Below are 23639 nucleotides of genomic sequence, written 5' to 3' on the forward strand. Positions count from 1 at the left end.
ATGGAAGAAGTTTGGAACCACCAAGACTCTTCCAAGAGCAGGCCACCCGGCCAAACTGAGCAATCGGGGGAGAAGGGCCTTGGTCAGGGAGGTGATTAAGAACTCGATGGTCACTCTGACAGAGCTCTAGATTTCCTCTGTGAACATAGGAGAACCTTCCAGAAGGACAACCATCTCAGCAGCACTCCACCAATCAGACCTTTATGGTAGAGTGGCCAGACGGAAGCCACTCCTTAGTAAAAGGCACATGACAGCCCGCTTGGAGTTTGCCTAAAGGCACCTAAAGACTCTCAGACCATGAGAAACAAGATTCTCTGGTCTGATGAAACCAAGATTGAACTCTTTGGTCTGAATACCAAGCGTCACATCTGGAGGAAACCTGGCACCATCCCTATGGTAAAGCATGGTGGTGACAGCATCATGCTGTGGGGATGTTCTGTAGCGTCATACCCAAGAAGACTTGAGGCTGTAATTGCTGTCAAAGGTGCTTCAACAAAGTACTGAGTAAAGGGTCTGAATACTTATGTAAATGTGATATTTCCATTTGTTAAATATATATACAAATTTGCTAAAAAATAAATACACCGTTTTTGCAATGTCATGGGGTATTGTGTGTAGATTGATGAGGATTTAGTTTTTTGAATCCATTTTAGAATAAGGCTGTAACGTAACAATGTGGAAAAAGTCAAGGGTTCTGAATACTTTCCGAATGCACAGAAGACTGAAATATAACAAAACCGTTAACATAGAAACACTTGATTTTAGGGCAGGTTTTTTTAAATAATGTTTATTATTATGTAAAATATGAATACCATTCCACCCATGAGGCCACTAGAGGGCGATTTGGTCATTTGACTGCAGGACTACTCAGGTAAAAACTACTGAATTAGTCCAAAAATGTGCTGCGATTGATTTATTTTGATAATATAACAGAAATCACCAAAACGGGTTTGCCCTGCCTACTTTGGGCTGTGGCAGTTGCACATCCCCAGACTTCACTCCTCAACTTTCGTCTACAGTTGGTTGCTTTAGCATTACAACTCAAACGCGCACATTAAATCCCGAGGCATGGACTACATGTTTCAATGGGACAAAGTAAAGAAAATAGAAAGTTACAAAGTAGAACGTTTTCGTGTTGTCAGTCTGACCAAACGCCAGAAAGAGGGGGGACATTGATAGCAAGACCATGTAAATTATTTACAGTTAAGGTAAATCTATATAGGCCTAGCTGTACATAAATGATTCGAGAAAAACGTTTATTTAAAAAAAAAAATAAGTCTACATGAATGCACACTAGACTGAAACTATATAACTGGGCTTTTATTTTGAACCTGTGACTGGGGGCTTTTATTTCGGCATTTCAATGGGCGTGTCTAAATCATTTATTCTTGAAATCTCTCCTGCTGGTGGCCTCAGCGTTCATAGAGCGGCGCCAAATCTCCCGTCAACTACACGAACCGTGTCTGTCTGTGAGAGAGGGAAATGAAAAGGAGGCTACAGAAGAAATACTTCATTTTAATTTTAGGATACTCCGTGTTACTTCTGTTAATCCCGTATATGCTGGACTACAGGAGTAAAACATCGCATATTAAACATGGACAGCAACAGCCGAGGTGCCCCGACCTGGATATGTGGAATAACGGGGACAAGTTCAGCAACACTACCGAGACCATGGAGGAGGCGGGAGTCAACAGGAGCCAGTCTAAAATACACATTTATTTACATGCTACATGGAGGACGGGGTCATCGTTCTTGGGGGAGTTATTCAATCAACACCCCGATGTGTTTTACCTGTACGAGCCCATGTGGCATATATGGCAAGCTCTCTATCCAGGAGACGCGGCCAGTCTGCAAGGAGCGGTGCGAGATATGATGAACGCGCTTTTACGATGCGACTTCTCCGTTTTAAAACTGTACGCGGGGACCCAAAATATCACCACGTCTTTTATATTTGGATGGAAAATGAACAAAGTGATTTGCTCGGAACCTCTGTGCGAGGCGCACAAGAGAAACGAAGTGGGATTAGTCCAAGAGGACGTCTGTGGAAAGTGCCCAAGGAAGGATATCAAAGAGTTGGAGAGGGAATGCAAGAAGTACCGCGTCGTGGTAATCAAAGGTGTGCGGGTTCTAGACCTCGGAGTACTCGTCCCGTTAATGAGAGATCCCGCTTTAAATCTCCAGATCATTCAGTTGTTTAGAGATCCGCGTGCAGTGCACAATTCACGACTGAAATCGAAACAGGCTCTGGTCAAGGAGAGCATTCAGGTACTGAGGAGTAAAAAACAGACGGAGAAATACAAGCGTCTACTGGTGCCAAACAACAGGGGGAACCGGGCTGAGAATTATGTCTCTAGCGCCATGGAGCTAATATGTGACAACTGGCTGAACGATATGATGCTCATAATGAACGCGCCCCCCTGGGTGAAGAGGAATTACATAAAGATCCGCTACGAGGACTTGGTTCTACACCCCATGGAGCAACTCCAGAGACTCTACAGCTTCTCCAACCTCTCCTCCTTTCCTGCCATGGATAAGTTTGTGTTGAACATGACGCACGGCCACGGTTACTCCTCAGACAAACCGTTTCTAATATCGTCCAGAGACGCTAAGGAAGCCATCTTCGCATGGAGAGAGCGGTTGAACGTTGAGCAGATCTCCCAAGTGGAAGCCTACTGCAGTGAGGTCATGAGACAACTGGGCTATCAGAAGAACAGTGATAAAACATAGACACGATAGCATCAACACAGTGATGATGATGATGGTATGTAGGTCTATGATGATGATGGAATTGTGTAGGCCTATGATGATGATGGTATGAAGGCCTATGATGATGATGATGGTATGAAGGCCTATGATGATGATGATGGTATGAAGGCCTATGATGATGATGGTATGAAGGCCTATGATGATGATGATGGTATGAAGGCCTATGATGATGATGATGGTATGAAGGCCTATGATGATGATGATGGTATGAAGGCCTATGATGATGATGATGGTATGAAGGCCACAGGAGGTTGGTGGCACCTTCATTGGGGAGGAGGGGCTCGTGGTAATGGCTGGAGCGGAATGAGTAGAAAAGTATTAAATACATCACACATGGTTTGACACCGTTCCATTGGCTCCGTTCCAGACATTAGTATGAGCTGTCCTCCCCTCAGCAGCCTCCACTGATGAGGATGGAGGTATGTAGGCCTATGATGATGATGATGATGATGATGATGATGGAGGTATATAGGTCTGTGTGCAAAAATAGTGTTTAACATGATTTTTGAATGACTACCTCATCTCTGTACCCCAAACATACAATTATCTGTAAGGTCTCTCAGTCGAGCAATGAATTTCAAACACAGATTCACCCACAAAGACCAGGGAGGTTTTCCAATGCCTCACAAAGAAGGGCACCTATTGGTAGATGGGTAAAAATAAAAAAAAGCAGACATTGAATATCCCTTTGAGCATGGTGAAGTTATTAATTACACTTTGGATGGTGTATCAATACACACAGTCACTACAAAGATACAGGCGTCCTTCCTAACTCAGTTGTCGGAGAGGAAGGAAACTACTCAGGGATTTCACCATGAGGCCAATGGTGACTTTAAAACAGTTACAGAGTTGAATGGCTGTGATAGGAGAAAACTGAGGATGGATCAACAACATTGTAGTTACTCCACAATACAACCTAAATGACAGTGAAAAGAAGGAAGCCTGTACAGAATATAAATATTCCAAAACATGCATCCTGTTTGCAAAAAGGCACTAAAGTAAAACTGCAAAAAATGTGGCAAAGAAATTAACTTTATGTCCTGAATACAAAGCGTTATGTTTGGGGCAAATCCAACACATCACTAAGTACCACTCTTCATATTTTCAAGCATGATGGTGGCTGCATCATGTTATGGGTATGCTTGTCATCGGCAAGGACTAGGGAGTTTTTTAGGATAAAAATTAACTGAATAGAGCCAAGCACAGGCAAATTCCTAGAGGACAACCTGGGAAAAAACTGGGAGACAAATTCACCTTTCAGCAGGACAATAACTGAAAAAATAAGGCCAAATATACACTGGAGTTACTTACCAAGACAACATTGAATGTTCCTGAGTGGCCTAGTTACAGTGTTGACTTAAACCCTTTTACTGCAGTGGGCTAAATCAGGGTCACACAGAGTGTTTCTTGGTAGTCTTAAACAAATCTACTTTGAAACAAAACACACATGGTTTTGGGCTTAAAAAAAGAAGACACCTGTACCATGTCAGATATAGAGATGAAATGTATTCAATTTTGAGTTTGCATCCCAATATTACACTACTTCCACTCCTCTTTCTATTCTGGTTAGAGCCAGTTTGCTCGAGATCTTCAGGTACTTGGCAGTTTCTGGCGTGGAATAGCCTTCATTTCTCAGAACAAGAATAGACTGACGAGTTTCAGAAGAAAGTTCTTTGTTGCTGGCCATTTTGAACCTGTAATCGAACCCACAATTGCTGATGCTCCAGATACTCAACTAGTCTCAAGAAGGCCAGTTTTATTGCTTCTTTAATCAGCACAACAGTTTTCAGCTGTGCTAACATAATTGCAAAAGGGTTTTCTAATGATCAATTAGCCTTTTAAAATGATAAACTTGGATTAGCAAACACAACGTGCCATTGGAATACAGGACTGATGGTTGCTGATAATGGGCCTCTGTACGCCTATGTAGATATTCCATAAAAAGAAATCAGCCGTTTCCAGCTACAATAGCCATTTACAACATTAACAATGTCTACACTGTAGAAAATTACTTTTCTTTCGAAAACAAGGACATTTCTAAGTGACCCCAAACTTTTGAACGGTAGTGTACATCACAGAAGACTGAAATATAACAAAACCGTTTGACATAGAAACACCGATTTGTTGGCGTTTATTTGTTTTAAATGTTGATTAATTATGAAATTATGAAAAATCAGAATAACATTCCACCCATGAGGCCATTAGGTCATCTGACTGCAGGAAAGGGCTCCACATTAAAATAATAATAATATAATATGACATTTAGCAGACGCTTTTATCCAAAGCGACTTACAGTCATGTGTGCATACATTTTTACGTATGGGTGGTCCCGGGGATCGAACCCACTACCCTGGCGTTACAAGCGCCATGCTCTACCAGCTGAGCTACAGAGGACCACAACTTGACAGAGCTTGAAGAATGAGAATGGCTTACCAAGAAAAACTTCCAAAAGGACTAATTCGAGGTAAAAAGGAGTTGGAGCACTTGAACTGAGAGCGAAGGCCCACCTGAACTGAGAGCTTGAATAATGTTTTTAACAATATTGTGCAAATATTGTACAATCCAGGTGTGGAAAGCTCTTAGAGATTTACCCAGAAAGACTCACAGCTGTAATCACTGACAACGGTGATTCTAACATGTATTGTCTCAGGGCTGTGAATACTTAAGTAAATTAGATATTTCTGTATTTAATTCTCAATAAATTAGCAAACATTTCTAAAAACATGTTTTCACTTTGTCATTATGGGATATTGTGTCTAAATGGGTGAGAAAAAACATATATTTAATCCATTTTGAATTCAGGCAGGTTGTAACACAACAAAATGTGGAATAAGTTGAGGGGTATGAATACTTTCTGAAGACACTGTATGGGTCAACTGTGTGTGACACGCTCCAAGACAGGTGTTCAAATCAAATTGTATTTATTATGGATCCCCATTAGTTCCTGCCAAGGCAGCAGCTACTCTTCCTGGGATTTATTATGGATCCCCATTAGTTCCTGCCAAGGCAGCAGCTACTCTTCCTGGGGTTTATTATGGCTCCCCATTAGTTCCTGCCAAGGCAGCAGCTACTCTTCCTGGGGTTTATTATGGATCCCCATTAGTTCCTGCCAAGGCAGCAGCTACTCTTCCTGGGGTTTATTATGGATCCCCATTAGTTCCTGCCAAGGCAGCAGCTACTCTTTCTGGGGTCCAGCAAAAGTAAGGCAGATATACATTTTTAAAACATTACAATACATTCATAGCAGATTTCACAACATATTAAGTGTGTGCCCTCAGGCCTCTACTCTACTACCACATATCTATAACACAGAATCCATGTGTGTATAGTGCATATGTTATCATGTGTTTGTATGCATGTGTCTATGTTTGTGTTGATTCACAGTCCCAGCTGTTCCATAAGGTGTATTTTTATTAGTTTTTAAATCTAACGTTACAGCTTGCATCAGTTACCTGATGTGGAATAGAGTTCAATGTAGTCATGGCTCTATGTAGTACTGTGCGCCTCCCATAGTCTGTTCTGGACTTGGGGACTGTGAAGAGACCTCTGGTGGCATGTCTTGTGGGGTATGCATGGGTGTCCGAGCTGTGTGCTAGTCGTTTAAACAGACAGCTCGGTGCAATCAACATGTCAATACCTCTCACAAATACAAGTAGTGATGAAGTCAATCTCTCCTCTACTTTGAGCCAGGAGAGATTGACATGCATATTATTAATGTTTGCTCTCTCTGTACATCCAAGGGCCAGCCGTGCTGCCCTGTTCTGAGCCGACTGCAATTTTCCCAAGTCCCTCTTTGTGGCGCCTGACCACACGACTGAACAGTAGTCCAGGTGCAACAGAACTAGGGCCTGTAGGACCTGCCTTGTTGATAATGTTGTTAAGAATGCAGAACAGCGCTTAATTATGGACAGACTTCTCCCCATCTTAGCTACTGTTTTATCAATATGTTTTTACCATGACAGTTTACAATCCAGGGTTACTCCAAGCAGTTTAGTCTCCTCAACTTGATCAATTTCCACATTATTCATTACAAGATTTAGTTGAGGTTTAGGGTTTAGTGAATGATTTGTCCCAAATACAATGCTTTTAGTTTTTGAAATATTTAGGACAAACTTATTCCTTGCCACCCATTCTGAAACTAACTGCAGCTCTTTGTTAAGTGTTGCAGTTATTTCAGTCGCTGTAGTAGCTGACGTGTATAGTGTTGAGTCATCCGCATAAATAGACACACTGGCCAGAACACACATCACGGCAAGAGACACACCACAACACTACATAAAGAGACAACAACATAATGTCATTTGACCTCACATGAACCATGACAGTATCAGCCCCCGGTGACTCACAGCCTCGGGAAGCAACCTGGTGATATCCTGAACTTTTGCCCCAGGAAAAAAAAGTATTTTCCCCAGGGACAGATATATGCCTCACCATCAAACTCCCTATCACAATCGCTGGAATGATCCGGCCTCTGCCGTGTCTCGAAGCAGATTGCGAGGCCAGAGCCACAGAACTCACCTGATAAGAGGGCTGCTGAGACGCCGGCTGCGTGCAGGCCACAACAGCCAAAGGGACAGAGCTCTGATCCAGAGAGCACGGCCCAGCGGAGGGGGGCCACGGTGGTCCAGGCTGTGCCCAGGCAGTTGATTGACTAGGAGAGGTAGCTGGAGGGACATCCACAGCCATGGAGGGAACACCCAAGCCCCCGACAGAGGACAGCTGGCACAGGGACTCAAAGCGATTTGAAAGTCTTAAGTCCAGATACGGAGGAAGAAGGAAGGCTCCTTCTTTCTGGTTCCGACACGCATCCATTTACTCTCACCTGGAGTGGAACAGTGAGCATCCATTTACTCTCACCTGGTGTGGAACAGTGAGCAGCCATTTTCTGGTTCAAGCTAGTAGAGGGGTGCAGTGGAGGAAATTGATCATAGTCCAGGAAGGTCCCATTATGATCCTCTTGGATGTTTTGATAGGAAGCATTTAAAGATGCCGATAGTCTCATGGAATCCTTATTCAGTTCAAGGCGCTTGGTCAACATTTTTATTTATTCATGAAGAGTAAAAATATTTTCTTGTATTTGTCACATGCTAAACAACAGGTGTAGACTAACAGTGAAATGCTGACTTATGGTCCCTTCCCAATAATACAGAGAGAAAGAAAATAGAGAAATAATAGAAAATTAAAACACGTAATAATAAATACACAATGAGAAACGATAACTTGGCTATATACACAGTACCGAGTCGATGTACAGGGGTATGAGGTAATTGAGGTAGATATGTACATATAACTAGAAATAAAGTGACTCGACAACAGGATAGATAATAAACAGCAGCAGCAGCGTATGTGATGAGATTTTAAAAAAGGGAGTACAAAAAAGGGTCAATGCAGATAGTCCGGGTAGCTATTTGGTTAACTATTTAACTAACTATTTAGTAGTCTTTTGGCTTGAGGGTAGAAGCTGTTCAGGGTCCTGTTGGTTCCAGACTTGGTGCATCAGTACCGCTTGCGGTGCGATAGCAGAGAGAACAGTCTATGACTTGGGTGGCTGGAGTCTTTGACAATTTTTAGGGCATTCCTCTGACACCGCCTGGTATAGAGGTCCTGGATGGCAGGAAGCAAATATTCAACCTAGTTCATTGCAGAAACATGGTAATTAACTGCAATGACCATGATCCATTGTGCCTTATCTTTTCCGGCTTGGACAGAGACAGATACACTTTTAGCCTGCTACGTTAGGTTAGATACATACAGACCGCATGAGAAAGGAATGTACACAAGGACGAGGGATAGAGACAGGTCGTGAAAGTATGCCTTATCTACTTTGAAGAACTAGTCAATGATTTGGTCAGACAGCTCTGCAGCATACCTAGGCAGGCTAGCTAAACAGGATGACTAAAGACAGTAGAGTACGGGGAGAACAGAGATAACGTTGGTAGCATGGTTTCTGTTAGGATCATGTGTTGCCGGACATTTGACCAGGGCGTCCACCTACGGTGCTCAGAATGACAGAACTCGCATTGAGTTTATGGTAATTCAAAGTGGTGTGCCGAGTGGTCGGACAATTTTCTGGATACGATTATGATCTGAATCCGTGATTGGAAAAAAAAAAGAACTTTTCGGGTGCCAGCACTCATCATAATCATGTCAACTTGGTCTAAATAGTTTAACTGGCTAGTTTGCCTGTCTGTAAAGAGAAGGGCGGGCTGCATGTTGATCCTGCTGTTCTGATTGGATAGAGTGAAGCTGTATTTCTCATAATTTCACCCGATCAGTTTTCCTCGCATGTTTTCGGTCTGATCATTTAGATTGCTGCGGCCTGCTACTATAATAAATCACATCAAGCTATCAGTGTGCATAATGTCTAACACGTGGGGGAGGGCAGGGAAAGAAGATGAAACGCTGATGCTCATTCTGACTTCGTGACAGCAAACTGGCTGCCTGCTGCAAATTAAGGACACAGACCCACACCCTTCCGCGCGGTAATTTTAATCTAATATGCCGGTTTTTTTACAGTGAGAACATCCAGGGAGGTATTTTGCCAACATCTATTTAGGCATATTAAAACACTTGCGTTAATTCCGATCACGAGTATCATCTGATCCAAGTGTCCGATCAACTGTCAATTTACGGATACGATTACGAATACGAGTATGGTGGCACACCCCATTTAGATGATGGTAATTCATATTAACAGAACATGCAAGTGGAGGATGCAACGATGTGCACTTTGAAGATGCTAGAATAACTGTCCACATTTAATGTTCCTCAGCCAACAAGACGAGTAACGAACAGCCAAATCATTAGCCTTGGTCAATCTACTATCCCCATAGTAGAAACGTTTACCTATTCTATTGGTCAGCTTGTCAAGAAAGAAATAGCCTATTCCAAACAGACTCTGGGAGAGTTGTGGGACGATGGATCCCAAGTTCATCCATACAGTAGACCTAGGTTACATAAAAAAAACTTTAAAAAGCAATGAGGCTGATGCAACAGATCAGAACATTTAGCTTAAAATATTGATAAACTATTATTTATTCACATTATAAGTGCAGCAATGCGCAAAAGGAAGTAGTCTACGTGTGAATGTTCGTTCCATAATGCAATTAGCGGGAAAACACCGTTGTCAAAAGGGCGCTGCACATGAGAGCGGTTTCATGTGACAGAGATGAAAATATCCATTAGACATCTAGAAAGAGGGGAGATCTAATATGCAACAACTAGGGTTGCTAATATGACTAGAATTGTGCCTTTGGCTACTGGACAATGATAGAAAGTTTATATAAAATAATTATCTCCACGCATATGGTCTGATTTTGGCTAGGCTACTTTGAAGCAAGTTAAAACATGCCTCATAATATGTATTCAAACGTACAAGGTTTCAAACAATTAAGTATATGTTTTCAAAATGCATACTGCCTCCAGCTCATTGCAAAGTGGTGTGTGACGCACTGATGAAGCCCGCCTTCCGTCGCCGATGTTTGCTGTTTGAGATGCAGCTGCAGCAGCTCTCCTGCTGTCTGACAGATTCACCGCTCAAAGCTCTGTATCTGTGTGGTGATTTGCATGCTGATAAGATATATAACGAATATACTGTACTGCCAATTTATACTGCCAATTTAATTCCACTACATTATGCAAATGAACCTATAGACCGATAAGCATGAACAGTCAAATGTATTTCCATCGACTGGTATTTCCATCAATGAATAGGCTAAAAAGCATTATTTTGCAATGGGATTTTTTTATTCTCCTGGACAACTGGCCAGTGCCAATTTTATTTATCAGCTTTAAAAAAAGAAATGCCGGTAAAACAGAAAAATACTTGACGGTTAAACAGAAAAAACTTGACAGTTAAGTTGCCCCTAGTGCAGGGTTCTTCAATTCTGGTCCTGGAGGGCCGAAACACCTCTGTTTTTCATCCTGGCTCAAACAGAAGCCTGTCTCTAATAAGCGACGGTTGTGTTTGTTTATTGAAGCAGATAAACACCCGGCCTGGCCTGTAAATTGGTCCTCTGTAGCTCAGCTGGTAGAGCACGGCGCTTGTAAAGCCAAGGTAGTGGGTTCGATCCCCGGGACCACCCATACACAAAAATGTATGCATGCATGACTGTAAATCGCTTTGGATAAAAGCGTCTGCTAAATGGCATATTATTATTATTATTATTAATTGAAGTTATACAGCATTTTCCTACATTCTCCTGGCAAATGATACTTTTCAATACAAAATGAAGTGATGGCTGAAAATAGCTCACATTATTCGGATTAAACTCAACTGTAGAAGGCCTGGATAGGACTGGGATTTTAATTTGGGATTAAGGCTTTAAACCCCCAAATGGCCTCATCAGGAAGTGTGAAGTCATCATATCAACCCCATCAGGCCTGGTCATCATATCAACCCCATCAGGCCTGGTCATCATATCAACCCCATCAGGCCTGGTATCTGGTCGCCATGAGGTTCACACCAGCTTGTTTATCCACTTCATCACTCCTGATAAGAACACACTAGATAAGTGCTGTAATGTGCAGTGTCCAGACCCTGTTCAAAACAAATGCTTTCTTACTACTTGCTCCGGATATCTTCTCTGGCTTCATCTGGGCATCCACCACTGCTCCGGATATCTGCTCTGGCTTCCTCTGGGGATCCACCACTGCTCCGGATATCTTCTCTGGCTTCATCTGGGGATCCACCACTGCTCCGGATATCTGCTCTGGCTTCCTCTGGGGATCCACCACTGCTCCGGATATCTTCTCTGGCTTCATCTGGGGATCCACCACTGCTCCGGATATCTGCTCTGGCTTCATCTGGGGATCCACCACTGCTCCGGATATCTGCTCTGGCTTCATCTGGGGATCCACCACTGCTCCGGATATCTGCTCTGGCTTCATCTGGGGATCCACCACTGCTCCGGATATCTGCTCTGGCTTCCTCTGGGGATCCACCACTGCTCCGGATATCTGCTCTGGCTTCATCTGGGGATCCACCACTGCTCCGGATATCTGCTCTGGCTTCATCTGGGGATCCACCACTGCTCCGGATATCTGCTCTGGCTTCATCTGGGGATCCACCACTGCTCCGGATATCTGCTCTGGCTTCATCTGGGGATCCACCACTGCTCCGGATATCTGCTCTGGCTTCATCTGGGGATCCACCACTGCTCCGGATATCTGTTCTGGCTTCATCTGGGGATTCACCACTACTCCAGATATCTGCTCTGGCTTCATCTGGGAATCCACCACTGCTCCAGATATCTTCTCTGGCTTCATCTGGGGATCCAACACTGCTCCGGATATCTTCTCTGGCTTCATCTGGGATCCACCACTGCTCCGGATATCTGCCTCCTCTGGCTTAATCTGGGGATCCACCACTGATCCGGATATCTGCATGCATCTGGGGATCCACCACTGATCCGGATATCTGCATGCATCTGGGGATCCACCACTGCTCCGGATATCTGCTCTGGCTTCATCTGGGGATCCACCACTGCTCCGGATATCTGCTCTGGCTTCATCTGGGGATCCACCACTGCTCCGGATATCTGTTCTGGCTTCATCTGGGGATTCACCACTACTCCAGATATTTGCTCTGGCTTCATCTGGGAATCCACCACTGCTCCAGATATCTGCTCTGGCTTCATCTGGGGATCCAACACTGCTCCGGATATCTTCTCTGGCTTCATCTGGGATCCACCACTGCTCCGGATATCTGCCTCCTCTGGCTTAATCTGGGGATCCACCACTGATCCGGATATCTGCATGCATCTGGGGATCCACCACTGATCCGGATATCTGCATGCATCTGGGGATCCACCACTGATCCGGATATCTGCATGCATCTGGGGATCACTGTCCCAAGCCACTGCATATCTCAGGAGTAAGCGGTAGGCCTATATCACTGTAGTCAGGTAATGGACTCTGTTCCATGTGAGTTAGAAGCTAAGTCCTGACTAACCACTGGAGTCCAGAGGCTATGAACTAACCACTGGAGTCCAGAGGCTATGAACTAACCACTGGAGTCCAGAGGCTATGAACTAACCACTGGAGTCCAGAGGCTATGAACTAACCACTGGAGTCCAGAGGCTATGAACTAACCACACACAACCACAGGAGCACCTGATCTCTCACACATATCTGTTATCACTAATTAATTCACCTGTTGAACAAGCCAAGTTGTGTCCTCCGCTCTGCAGTGACTTTGTCCAACCTAGTATTATCAGAAAATACCACCTCAGTCTGAGATCATTATGAAACATGTTAGGATGAGATCAATGGATTGTAGAACCACACTAGTACTGCAGTAAGACCTATAGATGACCAGGTCAACATCATTACAACACACCCCCAGGACGTTACAGGTCAACATCATTACAACAAACCCCCGGCACGTTACAGGTTAACATCATCACAACACACCCCACACCCCCCAGGACGTTACAGGTTAACATCATCACCCCACACCCCCGGCACGTTACAGGTTAACATCATCACAACACACCCCCGGCACGTTACAGGTCAACATCATCACAACACACCCCCAGGACGTTACAGGTTAACATCATCACAACACACCCCCAGGACGTTACAGGTTAACATCATCACAACACACCCCACACCCCCCAGGACGTTACAGGTTAACATCATCACCCCACACCCCCGGCACGTTACAGGTTAACATCATCACAACACACCCCCGGCACGTTACAGGTCAACATCATCACAACACACCCCCAGGACGTTACAGGTTAACATCATCACAACACACCCCCAGGACGTTACAGGTTAACATCATCACAACACACCCCCAGGACGTCATCACAACACACCCCCGGCACGTTACAGGTTAACATCATCACAACACACCCCCAGGACGTTACAGGTTAACATCATCACAACACACCCCCAGGACGTTACAGGTTAACATCATCACAACACACCCCCAGCACGTTACAGGTTAACATCATCACAACAAACCCCCGGCACGTTACAGGTTAACATCATCACAACACACCCCCAGGACGTTACAGGTCAACATCATCACAACACACCCCCGGCACGTTACAGGTTAACATCATCACAACACACCCCACACCCCCCAGGACGTTACAGGTTAACATCATCACCCCACACCCCCGGCACGTTACAGGTTAACATCATCACAACACACCCCCGGCACGTTACAGGTTAACATCATCACCCCACACCCCCCAGGACGTTACAGGTTAACATCATCACAACACACCCCCAGGACGTTACAGGTTAACATCATCACAACACACCCCCAGGACGTTACAGGTTAACATCATCACAACACACCCCCGGCACGTTACAGGTTAACATCATTACAACACACCCCCAGGACGTTACAGGTTAACATCATCACAACACACCCCCAGGACGTTACAGGTTAACATCATCACAACACACCCCCAGGACGTTACAGGTTAACATCATCACAACACACCCCCAGGACGTTACAGGTTAACATCATTACAACACACCCCCAGGACGTTACAGGTTAACATCATCACAACACACCCCCAGGACGTTACAGGTTAACATCATCACAACACACCCCCAGGACGTTACAGGTTAACATCATCACAACACACCCCCAGGACGTTACAGGTTAACATCATCACAACACACCCCCGGCACGTTACAGGTTAACATCATTACAACACACCCCCAGGACGTTACAGGTTAACATCATCACAACACACCCCCAGGACGTTACAGGTTAACATCATCACAACACACCCCCGGCACGTTACAGGTTAACATCATCACAACACACCCCCAGGACCAGGGACGGCTTGTTCAATAGGGCGATATGGGCGACGCACTGCCAAACGGGAAAAGGAAGGGATTTTTTTTCTAATCAATTATTAAAAAAAAAAAAAAAAAAAAATTATAATTTTTTTTTATAAATTTATAAAAAATTATATCACGGCAACAGCAGTTATCAGTGTTCACGTCTGATCTGCCAGCCACTAAATGTCAAATCAGGCTAAAGTCGTGCTTCAAATGGCCCCGCCCGTTTTTTGGGCGATTTCAGTCAGGTTGAAAATCGCCCAGAAGTCTCTCATAGCCTGTCATGTAAAATCTATTTTTTTCACATTTCAAAGCTTTCAATACATTCTCTATGGGTGTCTGTGTGCATGCACTTACGCGCTTTCGTCATACGTGACGTAACGTTGAACGTAACTAAGACAATGGCGGCTATCAGCGTCTATGTTGCGACCTGCAGTGTGGCGTTATTTTATGTTTTTAATTTGTAGACTTAGTTTACAAACATTCTGCAAACATTCTGCTTTGGACTGATCTTCGGTTTTGGACTGATCTTGTTGATCGTGTACATACCCGCTACGAACGGACTAAATAATGAAAACGCTGCTGGCAGAGAGGTGGAGCCGGCCACCTTCACCCTGGTCAGAGCGGACCGCGATCCTGGTAAGAGAGCGACTCTGTACCCCGACATTGAACTGCTTTCTGTGTCATTGAACCTTACTATTGTTGATAAAACAAGTTTACTGGAGAACGGAGAAAAAGTAGAGACTTTTGGACAAGGTGGATAATTGTATAATATAAGGCAGTTTATTCAGAGGTAAAGATATCTGCAATCGCGTTCACGGACCCGTTCGTCAAACTCTTAGGGAGCTATAAATCAAGCCCCATTACTTACCATATCAGATAAGAGAAATTGCTGCAGCTACATATATTTTACATCCTGGCCCTACATAGTTCACTATTTGCATCACTTACCAAAATATTACATGTGGTCATATATGCTTGGAAAGTGGAGATGCCATAGAACGTCAAAAAAGTAAACATTGCTGGAGACACATTGCCGTTTTGGAGAAGACATCGCGTTTGCTAGCGAAGAGATTTGTTGTGGCAAATGAACTTGGGCTGGGAATTGCCAGGAACCTCACGATAAGATATATGCATCAGCATTGCGAGTCTCATGATTCTATACGTATTGCGATTCGATACTGTGATTTTATTGCGCACCATATGTCTGTTGCAGAGGGATCAGAAAGCCATGAGAACGAGTTTTGATCAGTCATGGAAATAAAAGTGCTGAAAACAAATTGGCTCCCAATGTGAAAAGATTGAGAACAAGCTATGAAGGAACAATAATGGTGTTTTGGTGCAGGTACAGCCAACTAGCGCTAAAATATTGCGATATTGTCAATACAGTATATCGTAAAGTATCACTATGTAACTTGATTTCTTTCACCCCAATCCCTCAAATTAACGGTAAATAACTGAATTGTTTGCCCCACATTTAGCTAAGATGATTAGCTAGCCAGCTAAAATGTTTTATTTAGTTAGCAGTCGCATCTACAATAGTTTACTGTCAATAACATGTCTCCAAAAATGACGTGGTGTCTCCAATTGTGTTGACATTTTACAATTGCAATGCGCATCCATGAGTATCCACTTTCTGTAGCTCAGCTGGTAGAGCATGGTGCTTGTAACGCCAAGGTAGTGGGTTCGATCCCCGGGACCACCCATACACAAAAATGTATGCACGCATGACTGTAAGTCGCTTTGGATAAAAGCGTCTGCTAAATGGCATATTATTATTATTATTATTATTATTATCTGAAGAGAGCCCCGAAACATTGTGTGCAGACATTTTATGCAATAAATGAAGTAGGTTCAATCTAGTAGTTCTGATCTTCTGATTGGTCCTGATGAGTTGGGCGAGGTCCCCTCCAGGCTACTGTCACTGTTGCATTGGCTCTGAGTCGGGTTCTCTGTCTTCAAATGTTCAGCCTAAGAGAGGGGATTTTTGTGTGTGTGTGTGTGTGTGTGTGTGTGTTTAACAGTGATGATGTGTGTGTGTGTGTGTGTTTAACAGTGATGATGTGTGTGTGTGTGTGTTTGTGTGTGTGTGTGTCCTCAGAGCAAGAACTCGTGAGTTGGAAGAACTGAGAGGCCTATGGCGTGGGTGTTGTCCTTGGCCACCTGCTGACAAGGCTGACAAGATAGGACCCTTTTGTCCATTGTTATTGGATAGGAACATAACTTATAACCAGCTCCTGACCTAAATAGATCTTAGCACAACATTTTACTCAACATATCATATTCCATATTCACTATAACAAATATATTTACTACGACATTAGCAAGAACCGCCACATCCTCAGCCGGCTAATCCAGTGTGTGAAGTTTTGCGGAGTGTTTGAGTTAGCTTTGCGAGGCAAAGATGAAACTGAGGGCTCCACCAACCCTGGTAAGCCAACACTTTTGAGATCAGTCAATAAATGCTTCTGGTATTGACTTATATGCTGCCCCTGTCTTCATGTTGTTGCTGGACATATCTTTTTTTAAATGTGTGTAGGTCACCTAAATCATCAGAAAAATTGCCCCTCCTGAGAATTTTTTCAGGAGCCGCCACTGCCCAGGACGTTACAGGTTAACATCATCACAACACACCCCCAGGACGTTACAGGTTAACATCATCACCCCACACCCCCAGGACGTTACAGGTTAACATCATCACCCCACACCCCCCAGGACGTTACAGGTTAACATCATCACAACACACCCCCAGCACGTTACAGGTTAACATCATCACAACACACCCCCAGCACGTCATCACAACACACCCCTGGCACGTTAGTAGGTAGAGTTTACTGTGTAGGCTACATTTTAGAATCCTTCTGATGGGAAACGGAATGGCAGGGCGATATTTCTTCCTCCTAATGAGGGACTGGAGTTACAGAGGGCTCATTGTTTAGCCACTGGTAGGGACGGAGGCGCTGCTGCTCTCAGGGCTGCTGCAAGCTACTGGGGTTGGCTGGTAGGGAGGGAGGGAGGGAGGGGCTGCTATCTGGGATTGGCTGTTAGGGAGGGAGGGAGGGAGGGGCTGCTATCTGGGATTGGCTGTTAGGGAGGGAGGGAGGGGCTGCTATCTGGGATTGGCTGTTAGGGAGGGAGGGAGGGGCTGCTATCTGGGATTGGCTGTTAGGGAGGGAGGGAGGGGCTGCTATCTGGGATTGGCTGTTAGGGAGGGAGGGAGGGGCTGCTATCTGGGATTGGCTGTTAGGGAGGGAGGGAGGGGCTGCTATCTGGGATTGGCTGTTAGGGAGGGAGGGAGGGGCTGCTATCTGGGATTGGCTGTTAGGGAGGGAGGGAGGGGATGCTATCTGGGGTTGGCTGGTAGGGAGGGAGGGAGGGGCTGCTATCTGGGGTTGGCTGGTAGGGAGGGAGGGAGGGGCTGCTATCTGGGATTGGCTGTTAGGGAGGGGCTGCTATCTGGGGTTGGCTGGTAGGGAGGGAGGGAGGGGCTGCTATCTGGGGTTGGCTGTTAGGGAGGGAGGGAGGGGCTGCTATCTGGGGTTGGCTGTTAGGGAGGGAGGGAGGGGCTGCTATCTGGGGTTGGCTGGTAGGGAGGGAGGGAGGGAGGGGCTGCTATCTGGGGTTGGCTGGTAGGGAGGGAGGGAGGGAGGGAGGGAGGGAGGGGCTGCTATCTGGGGTTGGCTGTTAGGGAGGGAGGGGCTGCTATCTGGGGTTGGCTGTTAGGGAGGGAGGGAGGGAGGGGCTGCTATCTGGGGTTGGCTGTTAGGGAGGGAGGGAGGGAGGGGCTGCTATCTGGGGTTGGCTGTTAGGGAGGGAGGGAGGGAGGGAGGGGATGCTATCTGGGGTTGGCTGTTAGGGAGGGAGGGAGGGAGGGAGGGGATGCTATCTGGGGTTGGCAGGGACTGAATCACACCCCCAGGCAGCAGCAGGTCAGCCCTCCACACTGCACTGTGCTTCTGCTGGAGAACAGAACACAGGGACCATTGTATGAGTCTGTCCATGAAGGGGTCACCATACCTCCCCTCTGACAAGCCCAGCCTTCAGGGCCAAGGGGGGAGGAAGGCCAGAGCCAGCACCATACACTAGTCACAGGGGAGGGAGGCCAGCACCATACACTAGTCACAGGGGAGGGAGGCCAGGCCAGCACCATACACCAGTCACAGGGGAGGGAGGCCAGGCCAGCACCATACACTAGTCACAGGGGAGGGAGGCCAGGCCAGCACCATACACTAGTCACAGGGGAGGGAGGCCAGAGCCAGCACCATACACTAGTCACAGGGGAGGGAGTCCAGAGCCAGCACCATACACCAGTCACAGGGGAGGGAGGCCGTCACTAGTCACAGGGGAGGGAGGCCAGGCCAGCACCATACACTAGTCACAGGGGAGGGAGGCCAGGCCAGCACCATACACTAGTCACAGGGGAGGGAGGCCAGGCCAGCACCATACACTAGTCACAGGGGAGGGAGGCCAGGCCAGCACCATACACTAGTCACAGGGGAGGGAGGCCAGGCCAGCACCATACACCAGTCACAGGGGAGGGAGTCCAGCACCATACACCAGTCACAGGGGAGGGAGGCCAGGCCAGCACCATACACTAGTCACAGGGGAGGGAGGCCAGCACCATACACTAGTCACAGGGGAGGGAGTCCAGAGCCAGCACCATACACTAGTCACAGGGGAGGGAGGCCAGGCCAGCACCATACACTAGTCACAGGGGAGGGAGGCCAGAGCCAGCACCATACACTAGTCACAGGGGAGGGAGGCCAGAGCCAGCACCATACACTAGTCACAGGGGAGGGAGGCCAGAGCCAGCACCATACACTAGTCACAGGGGAGGGAGGCCAGAGCCAGCACCATACACCAGTCACAGGGGAGGGAGGCCAGGCCAGCACCATACACCAGTCACAGGGGAGGGAGGCCAGCACCATACACCAGTCACAGGGGAGGGAGGCCAGGCCAGCACCATACACTAGTCACAGGGGAGGGAGGCCAGAGCCAGCACCATACACCAGTCACAGGGGAGGGAGGCCAGGCCAGCACCATACACTAGTCACAGGGGAGGGAGGCCAGGCCAGCACCATACACTAGTCACAGGGGAGGGAGGCCAGGCCAGCACCATACACTAGTCACAGGGGAGGGAGGCCAGGCCAGCACCATACACTAGTCACAGGGGAGGGAGGCCAGAGCCAGCACCATACACCAGTCACAGGGGAGGGAGGCCAGGCCAGCACCATACACTAGTCACAGGGGAGGGAGGCCGTCACCAGGCACAGGGTGGAGGAGGGAGGGAGGCCGTCACCAGGCACAGGGGAGGGAGGGAGGGAGGCTGTTTCTACCCGTTGGGCAGCAGCCTGTTATTTTAGCTAACTTTAGCTGAGACGCTTTTCCCTTTTTCCAGGTGGCAGGAGAGGAAGACTGGTGACAAGGGAAGAGGAACTGACAAGCAGCAAGACTGTTAGGGTCCGTTTTCTTCAGCCAAGCCTGGCTGTATGAACTGGAGGAGAGAGGATACACATGGAAGGAGTCAGTCACGGGCTGGACAGAAGCATGTCAACATGAAGAGGACTTAGACAGAGGGACAGAAGCATGTCGACATGGAGAGGACTTAGACAGAGGGACAGAAGCATATCAACATGGAGAGGACTTAGACAGAGGGACAGAAGCATGTCAACATGGAGAAGACTTAGACAGAGGGACAGAAGCATGTCAACATGGAGAGGACTTAGACAGAGGGACAGAAGCATGTCAACATGGAGAAGACTTAGACAGAGGGACAGAAGCATGTCAACATGGAGAGGACTTAGACAGAGGGACAGAAGCATGTCAACATGGAGAGGACTTAGACAGAGGGACAGAAGCATGTCAACATGGAGAGGACTTAGACAGAGGGACAGAAGCATGTCAACATGGAGAAGACTTAGACAGAGGGACAGAAGCATGTCAACATGGAGAGGACTTAGACAGAGGGACAGAAGCATGTCAACATGGAGAGGACTTAGACAGAGGGACAGAAGCATGTCAACATGGAGAGGACTTAGACAGAGGGACAGAAGCATGTCAACATGGAGAGGACTTAGACAGAGGGACAGAAGCATGTCAACATGGAGAGGACTTAGACAGAGGGACAGAAGCATGTCAACATGGAGAGGACTTAGACAGAGGGACAGAAGCATGTCAACATGGAGAGGACTTAGACAGAGGGACAGAAAGACAACATGGAGAGGACTTAGACAGAGGGACAGAAGCATGTCAACATGGAGAGGACTTCGAGGGACAGAATCATGGCAATGCTTTAGACGCTAAAAAATGAATTGTGCTCCTTGTTTGTGGACCTGTCAAAAGAGTTTGATATTGCTATTTTATTGAACAAGTTGTCCTCCACTGGCCTGAGCTCTGACGCCTGGTTTCATGATCATCTTAGTGACAGAACTCAGGCCATCGTGATTGATGGGGTTAAGTCCGAATTTCTTGAAGTACATAAAGGTGTTCCGCAGGGATCGATACTAGGACCTGTTCTTTTCACTATTTATATAAATTATATTGGTCAATCTGATAAAAACAATTAAACTCCTGCTTAATACGGGCAAAACTAAATACATGTTGTTTTCAAGTTCTGGTCAGATTGTCTCAGATAGATTCCATCTTCATTCATCAGATGATTCTATAATCCAACCAGTCCCTGCATACAAACACCTTGGTATTTAGATTGACAATGATTTAACGTTTAAAAGACATATGAATTAGCTTGTTAAGAAACTAAGATTTAAAGTGTTTTTTTTTTTTACAGAAACAGATCTTGTCTCTCTCTAGTCAGCAGGAAGCAGATTGTGCAGTCAACATTTCTACCTGTTATTGATTATGGTGATAGTATTTATCAACATTTCTACCTGTTATTGATTATGGTGATACTATTTATCAGCCTTTCTACCTGTTATTGATTATGGTGATACTGCTGCCTCTCCTCTTAAACCCCTGGATGCTGGTTTTCATAGCGCCCTTCGTTTTATCACAGGAGACCGTTGTATTACTAATCACTGTATTCTCTTTGAAGTCACGTAGATCACATCCTCACACTCTTTTTGTTTACAAAGCCCTGCTCCACAAACGTCCAACTTACCTAACGTCACTGTTAAGATTTAAATGAGAAGTTATCCAACCCGTTCACAGGGTTGGTTAACTCTGGAGACTCCTTAGAGAGGACTTTGGGAGACAGAAGCATGTCAACATGGAGAGGACTTAGAGGGACAGAAAGACAACATGGTTTAGCTGGCTGACAGAAAGACAACATGGTTTAGCTGGCTGACAGAAAGACAACATGGTTTAGCTGGCTGACAGAACGACAACATGGTTTACCTGCCTGACAGAAAGACAACATGGTTTAGCTGCCTGACAGAAAGACAACATGGTTTAGCTGCCTGACAGAGGGGGATCAGGTTGGTTAGTGCTGCCATGCCATAGGCCGAAAGGCCCAATCCTTCCATCCAATAGGCTAGGCTCTATCCGTCCATTGGCCAATCAGCCAGGCCCTGTCATTCCGTCCCGGTTACTGGTGTCATCAGCACTAATCCCTCTTCAATCCCCAGCAGAGCCAGAGAGCCTCAGCCTGACTCGGGGTGGCCTGGCCTGGCCTGGCTGTCTCCAGCTGGCTCTGGCCCTACCTCGCCTCGCTCCTGGTCTGGAGATAGCTGGCTGTGTCTGGTCTGGCATTTTTCTTCACAACCTCACCCTTGACCTCGGCCCCGACCTAGTCTGTACAGCAGATAAGTGTGGTTTCCAAGGTGTACAGCATAGGAGAGGAGAAAAGCCATAGAGCTTTAAAATGAACAACTGTATGGAGTCAACAGGGAAGGAAAAAAGCCTAACCACCATTACGTGACGCTTTAAACCGATGAGTTACAACAAACAATCAGTGTAGATGAAGGGGAGGAGACAGGTTAAAGAAGGATTTTTTAGCCTCGAGACAATTGAGACATGGATTGTGTATGTGTGCCATTCAGAGGGTGAATGGGCAAGACAAAATATTTATGTGCCTTTGAACTGGTTTTGGTAGTTGGTGCCAGGCGCACTGGTTTGAGTGTGTCAAGAACTGCAACACTGCTGGGTTTTTCACGCTCAGCAGTTTCCTGTGTGTATCAAGAATGGTCCACCACCCAAAGGACATCCAGCCAACTTGACACAACTGTGGGAAGCCTTGGAGTCAACACGAGCCAGCATCCCTGTCGAACGCTTTCGACACCTTGTAGAGTCCACGCCCCGACGAATTGAGGCTGTTCTGAGGGCAAAAAAAGGTGCAACTCAATATTAGGAAGGTGTTCCTAATGTTTTGTACACTGAGTATATTGGGACTATTGATTAAACTTTAATGTAGTGGTGTCTGTAATCATATTGATTAAACTTTAATGTAGTGGTGTGTGTAATCATGGCCTCTGCTGTCAGTGCTGTGACTGGAGTGGAATGTCAGTATTCTCATGTGTTCTGTTTCCACAGTGACGAATATCTAAAACAAACAACCTGGAATCATCTGTGAAAGAAGAAAACGCTCTAATGATAAAATGATGAACACACTTCAATAAAGAAATTGTTTATAGTAAATAGTGTGGATGTTTTCGGGAACTAAGAAGCCTAGAGAGTACAGGCTTTGGTAACACCGGTATGACAAACGGACATGACGGGTAGAGAGATTACAGAAGCATTTATACAATTGTAATTTATTGGACAGATATTGACATGCAGAACATTGCAGGTAAAATGTTCCAGTCAGTTGTTGCTACTGGAGACAAGAGTTGCATTATATGATATTTACATTTCGCTACATGACATTATATCTGTAACAGGCAGACAGACCTCACAGACCAGAACCGGGCCTGTATTCAAAAAGTAGTAGTACTGATCTAGGATCAGACCCCCCCCCCCCCCCCCCCCCCCCCCTGTATCAGATCCCCCCCCGTATCAGACCCCGTTAGACCCTATATGTAGTGCACTACTTTGGACCAAGGCACATAGGGCTCTGATCAAATGTAGTGCACTATATAGGGAATAGGGTGCATTTGGGACACAGTCCA

The 23639-nt window shown here is 46.1% G+C and overlaps 1 protein-coding gene across 5 annotated transcripts; it reads left to right on the forward strand.

The window, feature by feature from the left end:
- The first annotated feature begins 1433 nt into the window (after positions 1–1433).
- On the forward strand, positions 1434–22436 carry chst7 (carbohydrate (N-acetylglucosamine 6-O) sulfotransferase 7). 5 transcript variants are annotated; one of them, XR_014613906.1, is made up of 2 exons: positions 1434–2998; positions 3186–3447. XR_014613906.1 is itself a non-coding variant. In XM_084171309.1 (2 exons), the coding sequence occupies exon 1, from the start codon at positions 1483–1485 to the stop codon at positions 2725–2727; it is 1245 nt and encodes a 414-aa protein (XP_084027435.1). In that variant the 5' UTR covers positions 1434–1482; the 3' UTR covers positions 2728–2761; positions 19976–22436. The 5 variants fall into 5 exon arrangements, 1 of the variants encoding a protein (XP_084027435.1); XM_084171309.1 differs by lacking the exon at positions 3186–3447 and adding an exon at positions 19976–22436 and having other exon boundaries at positions 1434–2761; XR_014613907.1 differs by lacking the exons at positions 1434–2998; positions 3186–3447 and adding exons at positions 6569–12671; positions 19976–22436.
- The last annotated feature ends 1203 nt before the right edge of the window (positions 22437–23639 follow it).

Source organism: Coregonus lavaretus, assembly GCF_964263955.1.
Source record: "Coregonus lavaretus genome assembly, chromosome: 11".
Lineage (NCBI taxonomy): Eukaryota > Metazoa > Chordata > Actinopteri > Salmoniformes > Salmonidae > Coregonus > Coregonus lavaretus.

Excerpts from the sequence above, each read along its gene's own strand:
- chst7 (XM_084171309.1), top strand. The coding sequence starts at position 1,483 with ATGAAAAGGAGGCTACAGAAGAAATACTTCATTTTAATTTTAGGATAC.